This window comes from Vigna unguiculata, chromosome 5 (assembly GCF_037176805.1).
Source record: "Vigna unguiculata cultivar grain cowpea cultivar isolate G323 ecotype 2 chromosome 5, ASM3717680v1, whole genome shotgun sequence".
NCBI classification, from domain to species: Eukaryota; Viridiplantae; Streptophyta; class Magnoliopsida; order Fabales; family Fabaceae; genus Vigna; species Vigna unguiculata.
This window is the reverse complement of record NC_140796.1, coordinates 23,618,264-23,637,894: the sequence shown is the minus strand read 5'-3', so window position 1 is coordinate 23,637,894 and position 19,631 is coordinate 23,618,264. Positions and strand designations below refer to the sequence as shown.

General features: G+C 38.9%; 1 protein-coding gene across 2 annotated transcripts; it reads right to left on the bottom strand.

Annotated features, from left to right (window-relative positions):
- Positions 1-1,042: 1,042 nt before the first annotated feature.
- Positions 1,043-12,743, bottom strand: LOC114185376 (phosphoglucan phosphatase LSF1, chloroplastic). 2 transcript variants are annotated; one of them, XM_028073068.2, is made up of 10 exons: positions 12,332-12,736; positions 12,045-12,151; positions 10,457-10,916; positions 10,288-10,359; positions 9,732-9,853; positions 3,721-3,936; positions 2,857-2,962; positions 2,428-2,540; positions 1,865-2,009; positions 1,043-1,522 (listed from the first exon to the last, which is right to left on the bottom strand). In XM_028073068.2, exons 1-10 carry the CDS (start codon positions 12,617-12,619, stop codon positions 1,403-1,405), a joined length of 1,749 nt encoding a protein of 582 aa, XP_027928869.1. In that variant the 5' UTR covers positions 12,620-12,736; the 3' UTR covers positions 1,043-1,402. The 2 variants fall into 2 exon arrangements, 1 of the variants encoding a protein (XP_027928869.1); XR_003604786.2 differs by lacking the exon at positions 1,043-1,522 and adding an exon at positions 3,215-3,344 and having other exon boundaries at positions 1,867-2,009; positions 12,332-12,743.
- Positions 12,744-19,631: the final 6,888 nt, after the last annotated feature.

The following is a 19,631-nucleotide window of genomic DNA, read 5'->3' as shown; positions in this document are numbered from 1 at the left end:
CTATTATTTTAGAAATAAAACAATATTATAGTTTTAATATTGTTATATTAATTATAAAACCTTATTTTATAATTAATAAAATATTATTATAGTTTTAAGATAACAAGAGAATAATCATTGACAAAAAAAAGTTAAATAATAAAAACTGAATTGAAAAATATGAAAATTTACAGAAAAAATTTAATTAAAAAAATACGCAAATCTGACAAAAAAAGTGAAAACATATGCCGCATATATTTTTAATATTGTTTTGTACTTTTAAGGTTGTGTAAATAACTCTAAAATAAACTTAGATAGAATTAACAATGAAGTTTGAAGAAATAAAAAATAAAATTATAATTTATATTGTCTACAAATAAAATTCTTAAAAAGTACGAATTTTACAATATTGTTCTGTTCAAAATTATAGATATATAAAGAAATAAAAAAGTTATTTATTTTATATTTTCTTGTTATTATAGATGCCCATACTTATTTTATAGCATTTATTCTGTAATAACATAGATCACATTTATCACAACTTTTAACTTATTTTATATTTATCGGCTTTTTTTAACTTATCTTATATTTTATAGCTTTTCTAAGATATTACAACTTTTAACTTATATTTATCGTTTTCTTCACTTATATTTATAGATATTTTTTGAAGATCCTCCGATAAAGATCAAATCAAATTATAAACTTATCTTATATTTATAATATTTTTAAGATCCCACGTAAGATTAAAGATAAAATTAAATGATAGTATAGAAGTAAAAATAAACCTGATCTTACTGATCTGATCTGAGTTAGATTTAAACTTCTTACCTTAATATTTTCATCAATGAAAAATGTCAGAGAAATTATCAATATATCATTTTCATCCATATTCTTCTCAACATTTGTACCATTTTAGATAATGATACATGAAGAAACTGTCACACGTAAGAATAATAAGCATGTATAGTGTCTCGATAAACAAGGAAAAATAGCAAACTACAGAATATATATGCTCCGGAATGAAATATTCAAATGCTAAAAAAGAAATGACAAAGAATGCTGATTTACGGAATTAAAAATAGCACTGGAAACAATTATAAGAACATAACATAAAATGCTATGGTTTATGAACTTAAATCATTTATGAAGACCCGTAATCCATTTAAGTAAATTACTTGGGCCAACATTTGAAAGCTAGTACTACATACATGTCAATTTATACTCTGACTAGGATTGTATAATACGAAGAATAACAGAATGAGGCAAAAGGGTAGGCCTGCAGAAACATAGGCAAGTTTAGTAGTGTGCACTAAATATGCCAAGACATACCCAGCGTGTGATCACTCTTTGGTGTGACCAAATTTTGTATGGCCTCAGTAAGTACAACAACTGCAATTCTGTACAATATAGAATTTGCGTGAAACTATTTGGGGGCCAATGTGATCGGACTGATAGAAAAAGCAATACAACGAGCTGCTTTTGCCAGCATAAACCGCTCCTTTTCATTCAAAGGCCTTTCAATCACCTTGACAACGTTAGCATCCTAGAACATCAAAGATCAGGCAGTGATTAAATGATTAACTTTTGCTGTAAAAAATACATGACATACGAATTCTACCTAAGCTTTTACTTAACACACAAATGCAGCAACAGTGAAGAAATATAGGAAATGCAGGCTGCTCTCACAATCAAGTATTAGAAGATATAAGCAAAAGCAGAAATCAAATTTTTAATCTGCGAAAGATAATTTCTTTAGATCAGCTAAGCTGCAGTTGCCAGTGCCTAAATAATTGCACAAGAAAAATTGTACTATAGGAAGCGTATCATATAGAATGATATGTAGATAAATCAAAATGCAAAACACAAATATTAATTGGAAACATACTTTCAGCTGGTGCTGAACAGAAGGCCGAACATTGGCAGTTTCACCAATCACGATTATATTGTTAACGTTTCCCCTGTCATCCCTTTCTGCTGGTGAAGCAGTTGAATGTTTCCATTGTCCATTTACAATGAACTTGTAGTAATACCTGATAGAAAGGAATCATGACACATTCAAGTGCAACAAAATCATTAAATCGTCAAAAAATCTAGGAAACAGTTTTATGCTTCTGATACAAAAATCATACAACAAAAGAATAAAACAAATGGCATTGGTTAGAATATTAAAAAATTACTCGCTAGGAATCTTAGCCAATTCGGTCATCAAGTTTGAGAGAAAAATGATATACTTAATCTACAGAAAGAAAAAGGAAAAAATTATTTTGACACCACCTTCTAAAAATACGTCCACTCAAGATTTGTGATTAATAATAAAATATTAAACTAAAATATAAATTAAATTGTTGAATAAAAAATTATTATAAAGAGTTGTTAAGACGGAGTAAGAGTTTAAAGGTTTGTAAAGTATCACCGCTCAAGAAAAAATATAGTAAATTTAGCACATACTTTCCTTGTGGAAGTTTAACTTCTACTTCATGTCTTGATCCACCTTGGAACTTTGCCTTTAGTGGTTCTTTCCAATTTCCGGTAAAGTCTCCAACCAAAGTTACATCCTCACCCTGAAACATTAAGACCAAAAGGACAATTAAGGTTGAAACTATGATAATTCTAAATAACAATGGAGATGATTTAATCTCTCGAACCTTTTTAAGAATCAACAGATAAATTAGCCCCAGAGCCACATTGAGAGCTATATTACAAGTTTATGACCTCATGGAATGAACATTCCACTCAAATACAGGAATATAGAACAGAAAGGATTAAAATTAACTACCATTAATCAAATCTACTCATAGTATAACAGAAAAAAACTTTTAACTCAAGAATCAAATGATAAATTAGCAACAAAAAAGCAATGGAAATATAACTTCATACCTCATGACCATTCCACACAAATGTGACAGCATGTGTAGGAGGTCCATCATGTTTGCCATTTTCAACCATGGCTATAAGATCCCAAGTAGCCCATGCAATTGCCGGCCTGCAGTTTGATGAAATGATTTTTCTAAGTGAGAAAGTATATCAAACCAAATTTCTATTTCAAACTAAAAAGCATAACAATTTCACTAGCATTTCCTACAGCATACTCAATTTGCTAAAACTACTACCATCACTAATAATTCACAATCTTTAGTATCTTCACAAATAACCCATAAGCATTAGGCATGCAAACAGAATAGATCAGAACAATTTATCTGGTTTCGTTCTGCTAAAAGGTGAAACCAAAATGTACCACTTTTGTAGACTTAAGTCTTGTCTTTTTCTCTTCATAAAATACATAAAGCAGAGAGCCATATGTCATGTTCCATCCCATTCTAAACACTGTCTTGTTATCTTTTTCCAGTCCACACAAATAGTGGCCACTGAAAGAAACCCAAAATGAATGTCTAAAATAGACCATTAAGAAAACATAAAGATATTCTGAGATGCTACCACAAGAAATTCACTAATATTAGAAAAGTACATATAAATCATAGAAAATGGTGGATAACATATAAGCTTCCCAACGAGCTCAGCTGAAAGCTAATAATTAGTTTAAATTCTTCGGTCTCAGACAGAACTCACAGATAATTATGTCCCATGCCCCAAAAGAAAGAGAAACTTTGCATAATTACCCTTTGTTTATAGATTGCATGTAAAATATAAACGTGTTTACATGAATACAAAGCATGATCTCGTGTCCTCTTTAACAGAATCAAATGAACAGTCTTAAAGTGTTTGAAGTTTGGCAAGGTGAACCTGTCAGGTCTGCAATTGTGCATCCCAGTGACCCAAGTATGCGCTGCATGAAGGGAAACATCCGTCATCCAATGTAGGTAGGCAATCACACAAGCAGGAGACTGATCAAATCCAGAAGTGCAAGTAACAAAAACACGAAGATTCTTCCTTAGCAAACGTAGTAGAAGCCCCACACAAAATGGGAGTTTTTTCCTCATATCATAAGAATCTCCCTCCCTACAAACAGAATTAAAGAAGGCTCAAATAAAACCACAAATCATAGTCTAAGAGGAAGCCAAACTAGAGTCATCAGAACTTTGAATGTCATTTCCCCATGAACCTTAATTTTCTTCAATTGACTTAAGGGTCACTGTATGACCAATAATGCTCGATATATTCATCTTTTGGTAACTCACAGCATAAAGTAACAATAAGATGGGAAAAGGGTGACAAATGAAGTGAAAAGAAAATAAAAATGGAAAATGAAGGTAAGACAGTCTGAGCAAGTACAACAGAACGAAGAGATGTGTAAAGTAGAGTCTAAAGACTTGTTTGAGAAAGTACTTGAGTTTGAGCATAGAGATGCTTGTGATAGATTGCTGAAGGGTTGAGAAGTGAGGACTAGGAATACCTCTCGCTGTATCTTTCTATGGTCTTGGTGGAAATTTTGGCTGTCAGTGACTAGATGCAACCTTACCCTGTAGGGTGAGCTATTATCAATACATGATCTTCCTCTATAGTAGAGGTAACTACACTTACTCTCAGCTAATAAGGCTTAGATGAAGAAAACTCTTGAAATTATAAAACAAGGGTGTTTATTTATAAGCATTAATTGCCAAAAAGCCCTTAGCTTCTTATTTTAAGAAGCTGATCAACAAATTGGCAACTAACTACTACCATTTTTTTAGAAATAATACAAAAACTAACTTTGCAAACAGACCCCTAGTACTACTTATTACCATTATTCCTCCCATCCAAAAGGACTTGTCCTCAAGGCCTTGTAGCACTCCAATTAAAATCTGGAAATTGGTGTAGCATAGTGTGTAGTTCCTACCAAAGTGCATCTTCAGAGTTGGTATGCTGCAATTCAATGAGCACCTCAATTGCCCTTTTTCTTCATTCTTCTATCTAAAACCACCAATGGCTATAGCTCCATCTCACCATCTTCATTGTATACAACTAGAAGCTCTTGCGTTATGGAATGATTACCATGATTGTTTCTTCAGTAATGGCACATGAAAAACATCATGTATTCTTGTGCCAACAGGCATCTGAAGTTTCAAGCCACCTTGCCAACTCTCTCCAACCTGCTAAAAGGGCCATAAAATCTGGCAGCTGACTTGTGGAATGATGTATTTGCCAAACTTTATTGCTTAAGTCTCCACATTGAAACTCCTTGTCTACCAACCTGAGATCAGAACACTTTTTCATCCTCTCTTGGGCTTTGTATAAATTCTCTTGCAAAAGTTTGGCAATCTGCTTTGTTCTCACTGTCTAAGCAACTGCTTTGACTAATGGAACTTCGTGCAATGCAACATTAGGCATTGATGGAGGATTGCCTTATAAAGGTTCAAATGGGGACATCCTGGTTGTTGTGTGGAATTTAGTATTGTACCATAACTCTACTGAAGAAAGATGATCTATCCACCTCTTTGGTAAGTCACCAGCTACACATCTAAGATATCCCTCTAAGACTGTATAAAGCTTTAAGTTGCCCCTTCGATTGAGGGTGGAAAGCAGTGGACCGCAACAATTTGACCTTATGTTGCTTGATCAATTTAGTCCAGAATGCATTCATAAAATACTATCTCTTTCAGAAATTCTCATATGGCCAACCACGTAGTTCAACAGTATAGAAAAATACCTGTCCAACTTTAGCTGCTCCAAAAGGATGAGCTAATGGTGTAAATGGGCATACTTTGTGAATCGGTCACAAGCCACAAAGATAATTGTCATGCCATTAGTCTTGGGAAGACCCACAATAAAATCCATTGAAATGGATTTCCAAGCTCTCTCTGGAATAGAAAATGACTAAAGTAACCTGGCAAGCATTATACACTCATGTACTCATTGTTTAACTTCTTTCTACAAGCCTTTCCAATAAAACTGATCTTTTATTCTTTTGTAAGTTAGGTTGTCTCCTGAATGTCCACCCATCACCATGTCATGAAAATGGTGCAGTATTTTTCTTTTCATGTTCTGATCTGCACCAATTACAACTTTACATTTTATTCTTAAAATTAATCCATCAAAGGTGTAGTGCTTATATGATCCTTGATGCAACCTTATTGTATCTACTATCTTCTGCAATTTTGGATCTGATCTCCATGCATCTTAGGCCTCCATTAGCAACTGAGGAGTAACGTGAAAGATTGCAGCTAAACTACCTTCTTGTTGCTGTCGTGACAGTGCAACTGCCACTACATTGTCTGTTTCCACTATGAAAGTTGACCAAACTCTGGTAAAGCCAATACAAGAGCTGATGTTAATCAACCTTTAGTGGTTGGGCAATTTTTCCATAATTGTGAATCAACCTTCTGTAATAACCTGATATGCCCAAAAGTCCGTCGAAGCCCATGACAGTCATAGGTCTTGGCCATTGTTGAAAGGCTTGAATTTTACTGAAGAAATCAAATGGCCCAAGTAATCAACTTTTGTTGTTGCAAAGGTGCACTTTTAATAGTTAAGAACCAAATTGTGGCCTTGGAAGATTTGGAGGGTGGTGTGTAAGCATCAAAGATGATCTGCGCATGTCTTTGTGTAGACTAAAATGTAAAAAAAAAAAAAACACCAAAATGAACTTCCTTATATACCGTGAAGAGATCATTCATCAAGTGTCGAAGATATCATCATCCAGTTTTGAAATGTGGTTGGTGCGTTGCACAATCCAAAAGATAAGATCACCCATTCATAGTGTACATTGTGAGTTCTGAAGGCTGTTGTATGGATATCTGCCTATGCCATCCTTACTTGGTTATAACCACTTTTTAGATATAGTTTAGAGAAATATCTTGCACCATGCAACTCATCCAATAAATCTCCTATAGAAGGTATAGGAAACCTGTTTTTCATTGTCGAAGCATTCAGTTTTCTGAAGTTAGTGCAACATCTTCAAGAACCACCCTTTTTCTTGACTAACACTAATGGAGATGCATAACAGCTTCTACTTTCTCTGATAACAGCTTCTACTTCCATTTCTTATTTTTGAGCATGGGGATGCCTGAATTGTTTTAAATAGAATGGTTTTTTGTACACCAAATAAATTCGATGACCATACCACTACGAGGAAATTGGTGAAAAACTTTATCTACTGCATCATTTTAGCTGAATGGTCCTTCAAGTGCAAGTAACACAGCTTGACATTGAGCTGGTTTAAGCTTACCTGTCAATTCACAAATACAAATATCAGAGGAAGGATGTTCACATTGTAGACAAACCAATTTTCCTTCATTGTCAATTTGCCACAATTCCAGCTGATCTCTCCCAAAGTTTTAAACCATTGCATTCCAAGTAGTACACCAAAAGAGTGCTAGGTATCAACAAAAAATCAGCGTGAAAAATATGATCACTAATTTTCCATTCTATTTGAGGACAGCTCTGAATTATGACTCAATCTTTATCTTATGCGACCATCACAGGGAAGTTTCTTATGCTTTGAATTATGACTAACTATTTCAGTTTCTTGTTCTTCTTTTGAATCTGATGTTAATTCCACAGTCATTTGTTCTTGCGGAATAAAGATTGCATTTAACTTTCCCCACATGTACACCTTTGTTTATGATCTCTGTCTCACTTATAACCACAGAATCGACATAAACCCTTTACAATCCTGTCATTGATTTGTTTTCTAGAGAGAGTTCCCAGTTGGTACGCGAGAATCTATCATTGAGGTTGAAGTGGTAGAACGTGGATCTTTCCTATAACTTGAAGCACCTCACCTTGTAATCTTGCAATTCAAATTGCTTCTTGAACCGATGTTAGTCTATTAACTCTTATTGATTTTTCTAACTCAATGGTTAATCCAGAAAGAAAGAAACTCAATGCTAATTCTTCAATTATAGCCAACCTAGTTAACAACGTGTCATATTTTTCAAGAGACAAGTAGAGGCCCTTCTTGTCACAATCTTGCAGTATTGGATCATCAATTGCCGCCGTATCAAATTGGCTCCCTGCATCCTGAAAGATATGTTGCCAAGAGTTTTCTTTATTGTTGATGTTTTGCATGTAATGGCTTTGGCAAGAAAAAGCCTTGCACTCCATAGATAACAACCATAAACGATTTTGTTATTCGTCCGAAGTTCTTTCCAGTTCAAAGAATTGTTTTGCCTTCACTTTTCAGTCACGAAAGTTAGAACTATCGCAGGAAGGAAATGGAATATTCACCCGCTCAACCACCAGAGCAACCATTTCAGAATATTCCCAGAAAGTTAGAACTATCGCAGGAAGGAAATGGAATTTTCACCCGCTCAACCACCAGAGCAACCATTTCAGACTATTCCCAGTGAGGTTCTTCCTCTTGTGGTCCATTAAAAAATGCTATCGCCGTTGTGAGGCCTTCAATAGACTTCTGCACCATCTCCAATGGGTGACGCACTGATTCTTGATGACTATAGAAGTTCTTCTCATAAGAATCCATACGGGTCTGAAGCTCTTTGGGGTCACCATCGTAACCCAACAAAACTGATACCAATTGTAATAATGGTAACTACACTCACTCTTGGCTAACAAAACTGATACCAATTGTAATAATGGTACTTACACTCTTAGCTAACAAAAAATGATAAGAATTGTAATAATGGTAACTACACTCACTCTTAGCTAACAAGAATTCAGAGGGAAACAACTCTTAAAATTGTAATTATGATCCCCTGCACCCCAATTACACAAAAGTGTTTATTTATAAATCTCGACCCACAAAAATCCCCTAGCTTCTTATTTTAAGAAGTTGATCAACAAATTGGCAACTAATGACTACTATCCTTTTTAGAGATAATATGAAAACTAACTTTGGTTACGGGCACCTAATGCTACTCATTACATCAACTGTCCATCAATTTATCTATTTTTTTCTAATCTAAGGAGGGTTTAATTTGTAAAATTTCCAGGAAAGACAAATTCTTGAGAGTTCTTTCTAATGTATCACCTTAGCCGTAATATGATAATTTTTTATTATAAAACTTACATTTCTTTGCATAGTATATTAAAGGTTTTCTAAATAAAATCCATTAAAAATATTTTTAAAAAGGGTTAAATATGTTTTTGGTGCCTTAACTTTCAGTGAATATTGAAATTAGTCCCTCTTAGAAACTTTAGCCTAATTTAGTGCTCAAACTTTAGAAATACGCAGATTTAGTCCTTTTAGCCAAATTTTGTTAAGTTTATGTGACATTTCAAACGCGTTTTATGATAATATTTAACTTAACATTAAAGCCAAAATGTGTCAAAAAGTGTAAACAATTCAAATACTATCATGAAATGTGCTTGAAACATTAGATAAATGTAACAAAATTTGGTTAAAGGATTAAACCTATGCATTTTTAAAGATGAAGAACTAAATTGGTGAAAAGTTTTAAAAAGGGAGTAATTTCAAATTTCACTAAAACATGAAGGACAAAAAACATATTTAACCCTTTTAAAAACAAAAAAACATAATTGAATCCTTGTCTCATGTTTTATATTCCTCTTTTTCATAAATTACTTTGAGTGCATTTGGAAGAACTTATCAACCGCCTATTTGGACTTATCTTGTGATATAAGTACTTATCTAGACATTTAGAGAGGTTATAAAAATAGTTTTGATATGTTCATATGCTATTTTCATTAATTTCAATCATGAAATAGTTTAAATCTTATATGGAAAAAAAAGTAACTTATAGCAATTATCTTTTCTGATATTAAAAAAAGAAAAAAAATTACATCATACGTAAGTATTCATAAAGTACTTAATTAAGTTATTTTATGGAGATGTCCTAAAACAAGACAAATTACCATTATTACATAAATTCTGAAAAATTTAAATGAACGTATATTACCGAATAGGATAGTTGATCATGAGAATATTATTCCTTTGACAAGATTCATTGATTGATTTTGCATTGATTCCCCAATTTTCGGCTTCAGTTCCACTTTGGAAGTTCAGAACAGCAGTGATTCCCTGCAGCAGAAATATTCCTACTATAATGACAAGAATATAATGCTTGATATAAAAGGAAAACTTCGCACAGAAGTTATTACAGTACGAAAGAAATAACTTTTAGGGTAATTAAGAACACAAAAAGATAGAACTCACTGTTAGCTTAGGAGATGGTAATAGTAACTAACTAAACAGAAAGAACTGTGGCACATTTCAGAATCCAAAATTTTCTTGCCACAACATACCTTTGACTAAAAATACTTCAGCACACTGCTGTAATAAATTAAATGCCAAATATTGGTTGATATTTGATAGGTACTGAAATGTTTTCCTATTGAACACATTCAAGTTTCACAACTGAAGATTGAATTAAGCAATTCATTTGCACATTGATTATAAGGCCTTAAACAAGGATTAGAGAGGCTTTTATGAAGTTAAGGTGACAATGTCCATACCTCAACTTTTGACAAGGTCTCTACATCATCTTCTGTTTGTATACAGGATCCCACATAAATTTGCTCTGTAATCTAATAATTTATAACATATCAATATTTTATAAGTATTATAGAAACTGAGCCATTAAAAAAAAAAATTGTAATAAAGACATTGAAATGAATGACATACCTTACTATAACGCATACCAAGAGAGTGGTTATAATACATCTCATCCTTGGAACGATCTAGAGCCTGAATATACTCCTCAAGTGGGAAACTTCCATGACCCCAATCTCCATCTCCACACACTTCTTCAGTAAAAACACAAGCAATTTGTGGTGTGTGTTCAGTAAAGAAGTTTCTCTCACCATGGGTGATGGTACGTTGATTTTGGTTGCCCAATAACTTGTTTGCATTTGGTTTGAGAAACTTTGAGTTGAACATCAAAAATCCCGAATTCGTGCTGCTCTCACTAGATGATTGTAAATTTGATGCCAATAGGGTCTTGTTCCATGTGACAATAGGAACTCGCCCTCTATTAAACACTGTCTCAAAATCATTCATCTTGTGCAGAAGTTGAATAGGAAAAGGAGATGTGGGCCTCTCAAGTACCAAACTAAAAGAATTTGTTTGCTCATTTAGCACCTTCCTGAGGAAACCAAAAGACTGAAAAAAATAAAAACAACACACTGATGAACATAATACATTGTGATGGTCACTGAAAAAGTATCTTCACTCCTTTTTAAGGCATCTTAGAACTGATTTCTAGTAGAGAAAAAGGGTACAATAGTAATAATATCATATTGAGATAGAATTGAGAATAGTCTCTTTCAAATTAACAGAAAAAAAATAACCCAAGAAGCTGAAACTGAAACTAAAGCGTCCATGACATTATGCTAATCCCACCAGTAAGCACTTAGGCGTCACGAACCACCACTTGGGTTATCAAGTGAATGCTCGTGAATGGTTATACCAAGGTTTTCATAAACCTTCAGCGACCATGATTTTGGTCAGTGTCAAGGATTTTGGACTCATCGTGACTACAAACAAATTACATTTGTCTGCAATTTCCCAGAGTTTCAAGGATCACAACAGATTGCAAGGAAACTATATAACTGCATCCACAATTTCAAAATTAAGTTATTCATAGAATAAATCACATTGGCATCCCATAGGTTTTTTTCAGAATGCACATAACTCAATTGCTTGTTTAATAATTACAATAATGTGTCTCTTACAGGTACACCAAACCACACGATGTAATATTTTTCCAACAATTAAGGAATTCGAGCAATGTAAAAGTGGGGGCGGTGTACTGTTTTTGAAACAATAAAAGGTAATTGTGTACAGATAAAGAAAAGAGGAGTATAGTGTGCAATCTGAAAAACACCCAAGGTGTCTGCCTTTACTCCAATACCTGGAATCGAATGAAATTGTTCTTGTTGGACAAAAACAAAACAGAAAATGAAGGGAAGGGAAATTTTAATCGAAGTTAACACTTTCCTTCATTACGAAAAGATACAAAAGATTTTACTGTGTGAAATTTTACGCCACGTATTTACACTTTAGTTTTATAAAAAACAGAAAATGAAGGGAAGGGAAAGTTTTATCGAAGTTAACACTATCCTACATTATGAAAACATATTACTGCCTGAAATTTTATCGCCATGTATTTTACACTTTTAGTTTTATAGTCACATTACTGTAATATTATAATTACAGTCATCTAAATTTAACGGTTTCCAAACATGTGCTAGAGCAAAATCAGGAGGCATACTGCGTATTTCCAACGTCTTTAATCTCAACGAGAGTGTTCTGAGACGAATCGCCAGCTTTCTTCAAAGTATCACCCACCATAATTATCCTGGATCTCTCTGCATTACCCTACCATCAGAAAAAATGAATTAACAAATAAATGTAGATATGGATTAAATGATTTTAGGATATATCGGTCCAAATTTTGGAGGTAACAAAAACTTATTTAATCCCAAAAATACAATTGTTTTGTTGAAACAGATCCTAACGTGATTGGGACAGAGCGAGGTAACAATGAATGGAGGGTACCCCTTTGGTGAGAGAGTGGACGATGATTTTGCCATCAGCGGTTAGCGCGAATCGAATGCCGAGGGGCTTCTCGAGAGTGACAAGGTACTCGTTGAGGTTCATCTTGTATGAGGAGTTGCCGGACGCAGCGAAAACCCTAAGGTTGAGGGTTCCAACGTTGGAGCGAACAAGGTACACCTGGTTGTTTCTGTTGCTGTAGAGGATGCGAGAGGAGGAACAAGCGTTGGAGCTGCTCAGGAACAGCGAAGGAGGGTAGTGAGGGCGCGTGCCAAATTGCAGTGGAAGCATGGTGGATGTTGAGGCTATGGCGGAGAAGATTGAATTGAAGGTAAGATTGGTTTATGGTTACGGAAACAGAGCATGTGAAGTGAGAAGTGCGTTTTTCTCTTCCTATTATTATTCTGTTTAAGAATTTAGAACGTTTTACGGAAGATGGCACGGGTCAGGGTAAGGGAATGGGAGGTGCACGTGGCGATTGCGTGGGACACACTTTCTAAACTTTACATGCCACGGATGAATCCAACTATATCTCTCTTCTGAAGATTTTTGGCGCCTTTCAAAATGGACGGTGCCGCCGTTGAAGATATTTTCTTGATTTTCTTGTACCTTTCACTACAAAAACATTATCCGAAGAAATTATTTCTGTTCCTGCAGAAGAACAAATAAGATAAGTTAGGCACGAGTATCACCTTACCCTGTAGTCCGTTATCTCTTCAGTAGGCCTCTTTCCATTTGATACATGTCGGCTTGAACCCAGGAGGGATTACCTGCAGAAGAATCTCCGAAGCTCAAGTAAGTTAAAGCTCTCAAAGAGTCAAATCAGCAATTAATGAATGCGTACCTTTAAATGATGGGGTCCACGTGTATTTATAGAATATTAATGACGTTTGACCATTGCATGGGCTGGGTTTTGACTTGGGCCATGAGTGGGCCTAGGCCCCAAAACAGGCCCTGGAGGCCTATTGAAGGCGGGGTATTGATGTTAGTTGACGTTCTAGACAAGTAGTCGGTTTCGACCGGCTACCTGGCTAGATGGCTTTGTGCTGGTGGTATCTGGGTACTAGATGCTAGGCGGTTTTGGTATGTATATTGTTTACTTGATTGAGTTCGGCTAGGTACGGTACACCAACCCCCCAGCCTTGTCCGATATGGGTTGTCGGTCAAGGATTACATGTGTTGGTGAACTAGCAAAACCGGCTAGGTGTGATACACCAGTCCCCCAGCCTTTAAGTGTGGTGAACAGTGTTAAGGCTTAGGACTTGCAGGTGTCAGAAGGTAGGTGCAATGGTGTCAGGTGGTCACATCGTTAACTTTTGGCGCCGTCGTTTTTATCCTTCATAATGATGGTGTCGATTGGTATGGGTTTTAGTTTGGCGGGAAGAATTTTAGTCGTTTGGGATCGTGGACTATAAATATGGGTTTGAAAGCAACGGGGGGTTTACTTGGTTCATTTGCGAGAGTTTTGAATTCAGAGATCTTTTGCGCATCATACTGTCCGACTAGTTCCCAAATTCAGCCGCCATCTTTCCGTTAAAACGATAACAGGTATGTCTAGTAGCGATAGCACATCGTTATCTGCGTCTAGTAGTAGTCGAAGTACTGAGTCAGATAGGAGTAGGGATGATCGACTTGGCGGAGAAGGTATGAGTGCTGGAGTTGGCACAAGCGGAATGCCGATGGAGGTGGTGAGGGAGGTTCGAGAGGATCCTCCTGAGGAAATGGAGGAGAGTAACTGGCCGCCCAAGGGTGGTTATGCATGGGTGGCTATTGACGTTCGTGACCAGTCGTCGTTGTTTAGGTGGTCTCGCCTATTAAAGTCTTGGCTAAACTGTACACCTGTCATGTCTAGGGGGGTCAACAGAGATATTGTTTCGCTGGAAAGGGTGAGCGCCATCGATCGTGTATGCCACGGGCAAGAAGGTGCTACCGAGAAGTTCTTTTATATGTACATGTGTCATTTTTCTCAGCTTCACGTACGACTACCCTTCGACGACTTTACTATGGGGGTGCTGCGGGCGTTGAATGTGGCGCCTACTCAGCTACATCCTAACAGTTGGGCTTACTTACAGGCCTTCCGCATCCTATGCGATTCATTGTACTTGGAGCCTTCCCCTTATGCATTCTTATATTTTTATGACACCAGACCCCGGAGGCCGGCTACTTGGCTTTCATTAATCAGTCGTCCTAGCATTAGCAGGTTGGATGCGTTCTCCCAGTCTTTCAAGCACTTCAAAGACGGGTACTTCAAGGTCGTAGTGAAGGAGGGAGGTGAGCCGCATTTTCTTAATGCGGATGGGAGTACCAAGTTCCCTTTTAGCTGGACCAACAATCCTTCGCGTTACAAAGACATGGGTGTAGAGGAGTTGTCGGCTGGAGACAAGGAGGTGGTGGGGATGTTGTTGAGATTTGTGGATAAATTGCCCACTAAGGGCTTAGTTAGGGTTTATAATTCGGTGCATCCGATAATAGATATTGAAGGTATCTGTTTATTACTTAAGCTGTGTTAATGATGCTAAGTTGTTTTGATCCGATTTGTGATATGTTATTGCAGGGCACATGGCACAATCTGGGAAGAAGAACTTGGCGCTCTTTCAATCGCTGAGGAAGGAGATGGCCGCCAAGGCCAAGGAGGCTGGGAAAGTTGGTGTTCCCAATTTGCAGGAATCCGTTGTGGAAGTTCATGTACATGGCGGAACGAAGAGGAAAGCTGAGCTACCGCCTCGTCCTGGGAAAGGTAAGGACGTGAAGAAGATAAGGGCGGCTATTCTTGGGTCAGGTAGTGGGGCTGGGTCGGCTAGTGGGGAGAAGTTGCCGGAGGCCGGCTTGATTGAGTTGCCCGAGATATCAGTGAGGAAGGACATCGCGATCAACCTCCCGGACACTGTTGTGAACTCTATTGATAACATGGAGGTTGATCACATCGTGAGGACAATGGTTGAATTTGGAAGTAAGGCATTAGTCTTGGGTCGACGGGTGGGGTCCCTTTACCGAAGGGAAGTGAAGGAGGTGGCGGAGTTACAAGGTAAGGTGGACAAGCTTGCGGAGGAGAAGGCAGCGCTGGAGAAGGAGAAGGAAGGATGGGAAGCTGAGAGGAAAAGGTTGGCGTCATGGAGGGTGCGTTGCTTAGATTCCGAGGAGAAGCTGAACAAGCGTATAGGGGAGCTGGAGGAAGACTATGAGGACTTGAAGGACAAATATGACGGAGCTGTTGGGGAGTTGGATGACTTGAAGAACAGCGTTATTCAGGAGCATATAAATGGGTTCGAGAAGGGGTTGCGGCAGGCGGCTTTCTTCTATAATGACGTGGATGCCCTGGATTCGAGGTTCGATGTGGATAAAGATGTGGTTGGCGGAAAGTTGGTAGCGGAAGATGAAGAGGGTGGGGAAGAGGTTGGGAATGAGGCGGCCGAAGAGGAGAAGGATGTGGACGCGACCGTGGAGGGTGATGATAACAATGCAGCTTAGGATGTAGTTTTTATGATGTTATATTTCGTATTAAATCCTAAGTCTGTAATAACTCGTACAATATTTTAACTTTGTTTTTAATGTGATGCACATTGTGGATATATATGTTTTGTGGTTGTTGACGATAACATATGTGATAAGAGCGTGTTTGTTGGATATTGATGTTATGTATGTGATATGTTATGTTGTATGCGTATCTTCCTATGGGAGTATTGTTGATGTTTGTATGCTAAATTAGAGTACTCGATCCTGACCGCTTATGTGTGGGGGAGGTGATGAACTAAAAAGATTTCGATTTAAGTGAAGGGTGTTCGACCCAGGCCAATTACTTGTGGTAAGGGTGGGGAACTTAAACGAATTAACCACGAGTAATGGGTGTTCGACCCAGGCCGCTTACTTGTGGTAAGGGTGGGGAACTTAAACGAATTAACCACGAGTAAAGAGTGTTCGACCCAGGCCGCTTACTTGTGGTAAGGGTGGGGAACTTAAACGAATTAACCACGAGTAAAGGGTGTTCGACCCAGGCCGCTTACTTGTGGTAAGGGTGGGGAACTTAAACAAATTAACCACGAGTGAAGGGTGTTCGACCCAGGCCGCTTACTTGTGGTAAGGGTGGGGAACTTAAACGAATTAACCACGAGTAAAGGGTGTTCGACCCAGGCCGCTTACTTGTGGTAAGGGTGGGGAACTTAAACGAATTAACCACGAGTAAACTAGTATAGAGTCATAAAGTAGAGAACCACTCATTTTATTTATTCAAATGGGGGTGCCTCGTTAAAACCTCCCTGGCCAAAACCCTCCTTAGGGAAAAAAGACCAAGTGAGGAAAAAGAGTACACCCGTGGTTACAAGTATGAGTCCGCTTACAGTGTATGTTCAACTGAAATAGAACTTGAGATGGGATACATTCCATGTGTTGGGGATTTCTTCCCCAGATAGTTGTTCCAGGCGATAAGCCCCACCTCTTGTGTCTTCTCGTATGTGGTATGGGCCGTCCCAATTGGCGGAGAACTTGCCATCCTTCTTTCTAGCACTGCTGGCCATTCTCCATACTAGGTCTCCAATGACAAACGATCGTGGGTGCAGGTTTGCGTTATATTTCCTGGCAGCTCGCTGTTTGGCGGCGAGATTGCGTATTTGGGCTTTCTCTCTGAGTTCGGGAAGGAGGTTGAGATGTAAGATCATGTTTTGGTGGTTGTGAGTTGGGTCGTATAGTTCTCGGCGCAGGGATGGTTCGCCAATTTCTACTGGTATCATGGCGTCTGCGCCGTAGACCAGGCTGAAGGGGGATTCATTTGTTGATGATTGATGTGTGCATCTGTAGGCCCATAGTACTTCAATTAACTCTTCTGGCCATCGGCCTTTAGCGGTATCCAATCTTTTACACAGCTCCACGAGGATAACTTTGTTTGCCGCTTCCGCCTGCCCATTGGTCTGTGGGTGTTCTACAGAACTTGTGATATGTTTGATTCCTAAGCCGGTGTAGAATTTTGCTAACTCCTTGTCAATGAATTGTCGGCCGTTATCTGTTATGATGGTATGTGGTATACCATATCTGCATATGATGTCCTTCCACACAAACTGCTGGACTTGCTGGGCCGTGATGGTGGTCAATGGCTTGGCTTCAATCCATTTGGTGAAGTAGTCAACGGCTACGATTAGGAACTTAACCTGTCCTTTGCCGGGTGTGAAGGGGCCTAGGATGTCCATTCCCCATTTAGCGAACGGCCAGGGGGACAATATGTGGTGTAGCTGTTCTTGTTTTTGATGTATAAGGTTGCTGTGCTTCTGACATGGTTTGCATTTTTTGACGTAGTCTTGGCAGTCCGCCTCTATTGTGGGCCAGAAGTACCCGGCTCTGAGTATTCTTGTGGCCATGGTGCGCGCGCCTGAATGGTAACCACAGATACCTTCGTGTAGTTCCTTAATGACGTACTGGGCTTGCTCAGGCGTGACACATTTAAGTAGGGGTTGGCCGTATCCGCGTTTGTAAAGGTCGTCACCTACCATAGTGTACTTGGCGGCCTTGGCCAGCCAAGTTTTGTCCGCGTCGGCAGGGGGGTTGCCGGTTTTGAGGTACTGAATGTAAGGGGTGGTCCAGTTTGTGTTTTGGGTGGGGGTGAAACTGTTTGATGGGGTGTGGGTTAACGTTTGGCAAGTGTGTGTGATGGAGGGTGTGGATAGTGTTTGCTGTAGCAAGGACCGGTTACGGTTTTTTAGTTTGGTACTGGCTAATTTGGAAAGGATGTCGGCTCTGACATTGTCGGTTCTGGGTATGTGTTCGACGCGGACTTGTTCAAAGGCGGATTGGATGGTTGCGCGGACCAGATGGTAATATTGTTGGAGGATGGGGTCTTTGATTTGGAACTCGTCGTTCAGATGACCTACTGTGAGTTTGGAGTCGGTTTTACATGTTAACTTTTTGACGCCGACTTCACGGGCTAGAGAGAGCCCGGCCAGGATAGCTTCGTATTCGGCTTGATTATTCGACGTTTTGAAATCGAAATGAAGGGATTTCTCAATTAGGATGTCGTTGGGGCCTTCCAGTACGATGCCGGCGCCGGCACCCCTTGGGTTTGAGGAACCATCTACATGAAGCGTCCATTGGTCCTCAGTAGGTATTTGCTGTAGGTCGTTGACGAAGTCCAAGAGACATTGGGCTTTGATGGGGCCGTGTGGTTCATAGCGGATGTTAAATTCGGAGAGTTCCACGGCCCATGATGACATGCGCCCGGCTAAATCCGGCTTTTGCAGTATTTTTTGGATTGGGTAATCGGTCTTGACGATTATGGTGTGGTTTTGGAAGTACGGGCGTAAGCGGCGTGCGGCGTGGACCAAAGACAGGGCTAGTTTTTCTACCATTTGGTATCTGGTTTTAGGATCTTGGAGTGTCCTGCTTACAAAGTAAACGGGATGCTGGGTGCCCTCTGCTTCTTGGACAAGGGCAGCGCTGACGGTGTGATCGGTGGTCGTGATGTATACTAGCAGGGGTTGGCTGATGTCTGGTTTGCGAAGGATGGGAGGTGAGGTTAGGGATGCTTTGAGCTTGAGGAAGATTTGTTCACAATCTTCAGTCCACGTGAACCGGGCGGATTTCTTTAGGAGCTGAATTATGGGTTGAGTTTGTTCTGCTAGTTTTGGTAGGAAGCGAGATATAGCCGTGAGGCGGCCAATTAATTGCTGGACTTCCTTGATGGTGGCGGGGCTACGCATCTCGATGATGGCCTTGCATTTTTCGGGGTTAACTTTTATGCCACGCTGGGTTAGCACGAAACCGAGGAATTTACCCCGGTCTACTCCGAATACGCACTTTTCGGGGTTTAGGCGGAGGTTGTATTGGCGCAATGCGGAGAAAACTGCCTCTAAATCTATAGCGTGTTGATGATGGCTTGGGGACTTGACGACCATGTCATCAACGTAGACTTCGACACAGTGTCCTGTGAGGTGGCTGAAGACTTTGTCCATTAGCCGCTGGTAGGTTGCCCCAGCGTTTTTGAGGCCAAAGGGCATGACTCTATAGAAGTAGTTGGCATCATCTGTGATGAAGGCGGTCTTGTGCATGTCTACTGTGGCCATGGGTATTTGGTTATAACCTGAGTATGCATCCAAAAAGCTAAGTACTTTATTTCCTGCAGCGCCGTCTACTAGGCGGTCGATGTTGGGTAGGGGGTAGGCGTCGCGGGGGCACGCCTTGTTTAGGTCTGTGTAGTCCACGCACATCCGCCATTTACCATTGGCTTTCTTCACCAAGACAACGTTAGAAAGCCATGTGGTGTACTGCGCTTCATCTATGAATCCTGCGCTCAGCAACTTCTCAGCCTCTATCTTGGCTGCCT